Genomic DNA, 8597 nt, shown 5'->3' with positions numbered 1-8597 from the left:
ATCTGTTTTAATGAATGATGGAGCCGAGTTTGCCTTTTTGTCCAAAATTTAATTTAAGGTGCTCCAAAGCTTTTTACTATCATTCTTTTATATACTTTTGTCTGTATTTCATAGTATAGTTTCTTCTTTTTATTCCGTTTAGTAATATGATTTCTCAATTTGCAGTATGTTTGCCAATCAGTTGTGCAGCCAGACTTATTTTCCATTACTTTTGCCTCATCGCTCTCAACCCTACAATTTTTTTATTCTTCACTCAAACTCCAGGCATTTAACAGTTTTTACAGTCATTGTCTTAATGCGGGCATTCTTATTAGTAACTGGAATAAGCAATTTTATAAATGTGTCAAGTGAAGCGTCTGGTTGCTCCTCATTACACACCACAGACCAGCAAATATTCTTTACATCATCAACATATGAATCACTACACATTGTATGACCTCTTATACACTACTAGGCACAGCCTTGGTTTTCCTAGATATGGCTACTTTATTGTGATCACTACTTCCGATGGATTTGAATACTGCTTTAAAGCAAATTTCTACAGCATTAGTAAAGATGTGATCAATATATATTGAGGATTTCATTCCTGTGCTGTTTGTAACTACCCTGGTAGGTTGACTGATAACCTGAACCAGGCTGCAAGCACTGGTTACAGTTTGAAGCTTTTTCTTGAGTGAGCAACTTAATGAAAGCCAGTCAATATTTAAATCACCCAGAAAATATCCCTCTGTTGATATCACATACATTTCACACATATTATCCAGATACTATTAGCACTTGGTGGCCTATAGCAGCTTCCCACCAGAACGGGCTTTAGGTGAAGCAGATGAACCTGTAGCCATGTTACTTCAACAGTATTTAACGTGAGATCTTCTCTAATCTTTACAGGAATGTGGTTCAGAATATCAACAGCAACACTTCCACCATTGGCATTTTGTATTTTCTGTAAATGTTATAACCATGTATTTCTACCACTGTATCATCAAATGTATTATTTAAGTGAGTTTCAGAGATATGAATTCCACCTGTTACTAGCAAGTTATTGATTTCATGAACCGTGTATCTTAGGTTACATATGTTAATGTGGGCTCATTATGTTTGAGCTGAGTGGACTTCCTACTAGGGCACACTGCCTCAGTGCTAGCAGTAGAACTCTGCTTCATAGGCACATGATTACTGCATACAATAACTCTAGGATCAACAGAGGCATTCAGGGCAGTTAGAGGGACATAAATTAGGTTACTTACATTGTATTGTGTCTGCCAACGCCACTGGGATAATGTACATTTGCTGCAGCATTATGACAGGGAATAACTGAGCTGGGCATGGGTCATCTATAAGTCATTGTCTCAACGCATCCTGATGATTTGGATGGAGAGCATTTTCTGTTTATCATTTTCTCTAAAAGGCACAAACTAGATTTGAGTCATTGTAATAAGTAATTGAATGCTATTTCTCCAACCTTGTGAAAGTAACAAACTGACACGTTTTCATTTGTCAAAAACAACTTTATTTCAAAAGAGTGCCTTTGATTTAACGGCCTGCACATGCGCAGTTCGGGGCGGGGCGACCGTAAGACCCAATGACGTTTCTGCTCATTCACTTAGCTAGCCAATGTCGCCATTGCATCGCCTACAAGTGTGATCGGGATTTCTATTGGAGAAGCAGTTTGTACCCATCTTCATACTGTACTGTCTTTGGTGCACCTTTAAATCATCATGTCCCAGGAGACACCAACTGGGAGGAGGTAAATGTTGCCCCTAAACAGTAACACAGGGTCAGGGGTGGTATTATCAAAGCATTTCAAAGTAGGAGTGCTGATCTAGGATAAGTTTAGCTTTTTCAATTATAATGAATGGACAGGAGTGGTCTGATCCTAGATTAGCACTCATCCAAGATGCTTTATGAAAACGGGCCCAGATACATTCCCATCTGCCTAATGGGTCAGGATAAGGTTGGGGTAGGAGGCAGGAAATAGGCAGGTTTAATACATCCTCTAATATGAATGACATCCATTTTGTTTTTAAAGTACTTTTTTACAACAAATTATTTGCTGCATTAAATAGATTGTCAAAGACGTAATAGGCTACTTCATTATTCTGAAGTCAGTACAGATAGAAGATAGTGGCCCAAATATCCTGTATGTCATTGTTAAACAATTGAATAAGAACTCCTATTGTTTAGAAATCCAAATGTGTGCTCTGTGCTAGATACAGCAGTGAGGGAGTTTGATTAGGCTGAACCGATGTGCATCGGGCTATGGCCTGTCATGTGATTGATCATGTGATCATCCGCTACAAGACCATGGTGCTTGCCTACGGAGCTGTGAGGGGAACGGCACCTCCATACCTTCAGGCTCTGATCAGGCCCTACACCCAAACAAGGGCACTGCGTTCATCCACCTCTGGCCTGCTGGCCCCCCTACCTCTGAGGAAGCACGGTTCCCGCTCAGCCCAGTCCAAACTGTTCGCTGCTCTGGCACCCCAATGGTGGAACAAGCTCCCTCACGACGCCAGGACAGCGGAGTCAATCACCACCTTCCTGAGACACCTGAAACCCCACCTCTTTAAGGAATACCTTGGATAGGATAAAGTAATCCTAACCCCCCCCCCCTTAAAAGATTTAGATGCACTATTGTAAAGTGGTTGTTCCACTGGATATCATAAGGTGAATGCACCAATTTGTAAGTCGCTCTGGATAAGAGCGTCTGCTAAATGACTTAAATGTAAATGTATGTAAATGATTGGCTCACACCCATGAGGCAGCATGGCCTCAAACTGATGCAATCACTTTTCATCTGGTGCAAACTCCACCCACGCGGGCCAGCATAAACAAATTCCCTCATTGTAATGGCAAATAGGCATCCAAAAAAAGTGAGCACCAAAATGAGCTTACAAATCGGATACTGAATGATGCTTTACACTCCACACGCACATTGTTACTTTCCTCAGCTAGAAAACCAAATAACGTTGGTCAAACAGAAGGAGGAAGTAACAAAAAGTCACTGACAATAACCAAAACGAAACAGGCAGGGTTTTAGGAGGGGTTCTGAAAGACACTCGTTGGGGTATCCACTGAAAGTTAACTAGTCACAACAACTGGAACGTAAATGACACCCACCATGAGCACCCACTAAATTTGCCCAAGAAGAAGCCAACACAAGAAAAACATAAACCAAACTTAAAGACAGGAAGCAAACCAAAAAGTTAGGGAAGATCAGACAAAGGAACATTTTTCTATAAATCAAATAGGGAGCGCCAACTAAAAAGGTGTTGATCGGACCTCCACATTTCAAGACAACTGAAGCCACTCTTAAATAGCACAAGGGCCAGCACAGGTGTAACACATACTGACTAACGAGGTGACACAAATCGGTGCGTCCAACGTGCTATACATCCTAAAGTCCAACCTGAAAACATAAATTGAAAAAACAAAAACTTTAACACACAACTACATTTGTTTTGTTGTCAAGTGGCAGGAAATATAATTATTATTTACAAGTTGGATGTAACAAGAAATTCACGTGAGTAATCATTTGTTGTTCTCACTTCAGACTGAAGCTTTTGTGTGAGTGCTCATATGAGACTTCAAGCTTCCTTTATAACCAAAGCATTTGTCACATTATTTGCACTGTTAAGATTTCTCCCCTTTGTGAACACGCTGATGAAGTCTTAAATAGCTTAATGCGATGTAACCTTTCTTGCATACAGGACAGATATATGGTCTCTCTCCTGTATGAGCTCTCATATGCAATGTCAGTTCTATCTTCTGGTTGAAGGCTTTGTCACAGTCTTTGCACTGATATGGTCTCACCCCTGTGTGTATCCTTGTATGGCTGGTCAAGTTGCTCTTCTGGTTAAACCTTTTGCCACATTGTTTGCACTGATAGGGATTCTCTCCTGTGTGTACCCTTGAATGGATGGTCAAGTGTCCCTTACGTGTGAAGCTTTTGCCACAATGTCTACACTGATATGGTTTCTCCACTGCAGCAGAGCAGTCTGGAGGAACTGAGAGGGGCTGATCACTGGTTGGTTGTGGTACTCTGTAGCCCTCTCCATCAGGTTCTGTTTTGATCGCTTCAGTTATGATGATAGGTAGAGTGTTCCTCTCTCCATCATCCACAGTTTGGTTTAGGTAAAGATGTGAGGGCTGAGGTGGGTCCTCCTGACTGAGTCTGAACTGATGTTCTTTAATCTGTGTGGGTTCTGGGTCCTCCTGCTCTAGACTGGGGCTCCACTCCTGCTCACAGTTCTGCTGCTCAGGGGGAACAGAGGGAGAGAGTAGCTGGAAGTCTGGAGGTAAAAAAAAAATAATTATTCAGTCAATATTGACTTCTTAATATAATACCTGTAATTTTGTTTGGAAGACCTCTCTGCACTCAAAAATAAAACTAGTTTGTTGACTAGTCTACACTACAGCACAGAAAAGGCTATACTGACACTCCTGACCTACAAAAATATATTTAATTTCAGAATTAGTTAAAATTAGGTTAAGTTTATCGTTAAGGTAAGGGTCAGTTTTAGATTTTGGTTAGTTGTTTACCGGACAGTGGTAGGGCTGGGCGGTATAACGTATATTACTATATACCAGTATTGATGCACGGACCGGTTTGGGTTTTTACTTTACCTTCTATAACGGTATTTGAATGTTTGGTTTGTTAAATGTGATACGCTGTGTATAATGTCCACTATTATAGTTTACTCTCCTACTTCAGTCACAGCTCTCTCATGCCGCTTTCCACAGACCTAGCCCCACTCACCCCACCCCGTCACTCAAGGTGTGCATTTGTTCTTGCTCGACCACGGGACACTTGCATTCAGTCTGCATGTTCAATGCAGCACATGCAACAATGTTGATAACTACGATGCTGTTTCCACTTTACTTCTTAATATAAATCCACAAACGTTCTATAATTACACTATTAGTTTGTGTTTCTTACATCTACAAACTGCTAATTTATCTTTTCTTAGCTGCTAATCGCTAGTTATCTGGCTAGCTAGATAATAAATGTACTGAGTCAGAGCAAACTTAGCTAGCTATGCAGCCTGATACCAGAGATGGTGTAGGCCTAAACCAGCATGCGGTTTGTGCAACAGTATCTTCTAAATCAAAGAGGAATAGGCAAAGCTTCAATATGTTAGCTACATGAAGTAGCTAAGAGGGAGATTATAGGGTACCCAAGGAAACACTGACCATCACTTTGGTTCCTACCCTGTCACTATAACTCCTCCCTGGTATTTTTATTTGTGTCATGTCAAACAACACTGTATTCAAAGTGTCCACTATTATCTTCTAGCTATAGAAATAGAATAATCATTATTTTTCCATGATTCCAACAGTTCACCCAAGTGTTGATCTAAATCGCAAGATTATTTTTTTTATTTTACCTTTATTTAACTAGGCAAGTCAGTTAAGAACAAATTCTTATTTTCAATGACGGCCTACTGGGGAACAGTGGGTTAACTGCCTTGTTCAGGGGCAGAACGACAGATTTTTACCTTGTCAGCTCGGGGATTCGATCTCGCAACCTTTCGGTTACTGGCCCAACGCTCTTACCACTAGGCTACTTCGATTTTTTTGGGGCCCATATCGTGCAGCCCTACGTGGCAGTGTGGAAATAATCTCAAATGAGTGCAGGAAATGATTTTGAGTTGAAGTTTATTTGAACAGTATAAAACAATTAGAATGAGTAAGACCCATTGAGATAACGTAGAATGGATGTGTTGCCACACTATGGTCAAGCACTACTCATAAAGCAAACGTACAACTTTTATAGTCAAAAACATAAAGTACCGTCAAATACTGTCAACATTTAGAAAAATACTGTAATACAATATTTTGTCCATATCACTCAGCCCTAGTATTTGGTAAAAAAAATGTTTTTAAGTACTTATAAAAAGAAGCTGTTACCATGTTCCAATGCATACTATATTGTTTCTGTTTCATAGTTGTAACAAAGGCACTCCACAAATAACACTGATTTAACAGTGGAATTCGTGTTGTTACTATTGCCTACATCAACTAATGAAAATGCTATTTTGTTACTTGTTATCGGGGAACAAATATTTTCCAATGTTACCAAACACCATCCTGAACACAATCAAATGATTATTTCAGTGATAGCATATGAAATGTATTAATTACACTGTTAGAATTTTGCAGTCAGAATGACTGCTCATTTGCTTAAAAGGGTGGTTCCTCGAGGTTCTAGTGTTTAGTATATTTAAAACCAAATAGTTTTAGACTTTTACTCAAGTAGTACTATATTTTACTAGGGTTTTCACTTTTACCTGAGTCATTTTCTATTATGGTACATTTACTTTTACTCACGTATGACAATTGAGTACTTTTTCCACCAATGCTCAGACTCGTCCTCTATCTTGAAAACAGAAATCCAAACTCTTGCGGTACAGTAGCTCCATGTAAAGTAGTTGAGCAGCATGGTAAGAACCCGAAGAAAAAACACCAATCAAACACCAATCAATTGACGTACCCACTTCTTTCCACTCGCCCTTAATCCAGTCGCCATATTGGGATGAAGCTACACCCTTCACCTCCCCTTTGCAGTGGCGGTTCTAGACCATTTCAACTGGGGGGGGGACTGGGGCCAGTTACATTAGACGTTATTGTTGTCATATCGTTTTCTTCACTGCATTGCAGGCATAATGCATTGCAGGCATTATATCCTGCCTGTTTGGCCCTGTCCGGGGATGGGGCCACAGTGTCTTCTGATCCCTCCTGTCTCAGCCTCCAGTATTTATGCTGCAGTAGTTTATGTGTCGGGGGGCTAGGGTCAGTCTGTTACATCTGGAGTATTTCTCTTGTCTTATCCGGTGTCCTGTGTAAATTTATATATGCTCTCTCTAATTCTCTCTTTCTCTCTTTCTTTCTTTCTCTCGGAGGACCTGAGCCCTAGGACCATGCCTCAGGACTACCTGGCATGATGACTCCTTGCTGTCCCCAGTCCACCTGGCCATGCTGCTGCTCCAGTTTCAACTGTTCTGCCTGCGGCTATGGAACCCTGACCTGTTCACCGGACGTGCTTTTTGCACCCTCAACAACTACTATGATTATTATTATTTGACCATGCTGGTCATTTATGAACATTTTAACATCTTGACCATGTTCTGTTATAATATCCACCCGGCACAGCCAGAAGAGGACTGGCCACCCCTCATAGCCTGGTTCCTCTCTAGGTTTCTTCCTAGGTTTTTTGCCTTTCTAGGGAGTTTTTCCTAGGGAGTTTTTCCTAGCCACCATGCTTCTTTCACATGCATTGCTTGCTGTTTGGGGTTTTAGGCTGGGTTTCTGTACAGCACTTTGAGATTTCAGCTGATGTACGAAGGGCTATATAAATAAATTTGATTTGATGATTTGATTTGATAAGACCATGTTCATAATGCAGATGCATGTGGTACGATATTGTTGTGTTCCGCCTTAAGCCATCCCTCTAGAAAATGTGTGGGTTAAATTAGTGTTCCGAGTTGCAACTGTCTAATAACGGATGTAAAAAAAGAACGATAGCAAAAATGTGTTATGTAAAAATGATTTCATACTCCACATTTAGGGGGGCCACAAGGGGGTCCAAAATTGTTGTCACAGGGGCACTGCTCCACCCCCCCTCCAAAACCGCTAGTGCCCCTTTGGCATATCACAACGTGCCACGTTAATCTAGTCTATTGGTCTACAAATCAAATCTCGTACAACTGTATTTCACTACAAACCTGCTATGTGTGACGTTCTCTCTGGTTTGGTAACCATGTCCAACAGCCTCCGTAGACGCTCGTTCTCCTCCTCTGAAAGGTAGATTTGTTCCTGATACTCTGCTATAGTCTTCTCCACGACACCGAATATCTCCACAGCAGCCGCGGATAAACGCTCGGTGACGAATACATTCAACAACTGTAGTTTCGACATATTGGAAATGGTTATGAAAGTGTAGCTGTTCGTTTTATCATAGAAAAATTGGTTGAAACCTTTCTCTATGAATCTGCTTAGCGTCCTTTGAACAACAGTTTCTAGTTTTTTTTAAACAATTGATAGTGTTCTCCTTTCACAAAAGCTGGTCGGTAGAAAAAAATTACTGCATTACATTAGCGCCACCTGCTGTCTTGGAGCATTTCATGGAACACCAGTTATTGGATTCAACCCATAACCTGGACAAAGCAGAGTTTTGCCCTCAGTTTCAATGTGGGTCCCAAGACGCCGTTTTATTCATGCCTTTGCCTTGTCTGTTAGTGCCTTCTAATTAAAGTTGCAATAGAGCCCCACAGTGGAGGTATCTTAATACCCATAAAATCTAGTGGTGAAACAGGGAAATGGTTCTAGTCGTTTTTCCACCATTCATTTTTCCCATAGGGATTTGTAGTTCTTTATGAAAGCCACATTAGTAGCTAATTAGTGTTTCATTTTTGTGGAGTAAATTCAGGTGAATATATATATATATGTATATATATAGAACCAGTCAAAAGTTTGGACACACCTACTCATTCAAGGGTTTTTCTTTATTTGTACTATTTTCCACATTGTAGAAATAATAGTGAAGACATCAAAATTATGAAATAACACATATGGAATCATGTAGTAACCAAAAAGAT

At 40.4% G+C, this 8597-nt stretch overlaps 1 protein-coding gene across 1 annotated transcript; it reads right to left on the bottom strand.

Moving 5' to 3' along the window:
• Positions 1–2830: 2830 nt before the first annotated feature.
• On the bottom strand, positions 2831–8141 carry LOC115179752 (zinc finger protein 420-like). Its single transcript, XM_029741471.1, has 2 exons — positions 7725–8141; positions 2831–4292 (listed from the first exon to the last, which is right to left on the bottom strand). The coding sequence occupies exons 1-2, from the start codon at positions 7915–7917 to the stop codon at positions 3634–3636; spliced, it is 852 nt and encodes a 283-aa protein (XP_029597331.1). The 5' UTR covers positions 7918–8141; the 3' UTR covers positions 2831–3633.
• Positions 8142–8597: the final 456 nt, after the last annotated feature.

Source organism: Salmo trutta, chromosome 39, assembly GCF_901001165.1.
Source record: "Salmo trutta chromosome 39, fSalTru1.1, whole genome shotgun sequence".
Taxonomy (NCBI): Eukaryota; Metazoa; Chordata; class Actinopteri; order Salmoniformes; family Salmonidae; genus Salmo; species Salmo trutta.
This window is presented reverse-complemented; position numbering and strand designations above follow the sequence as displayed.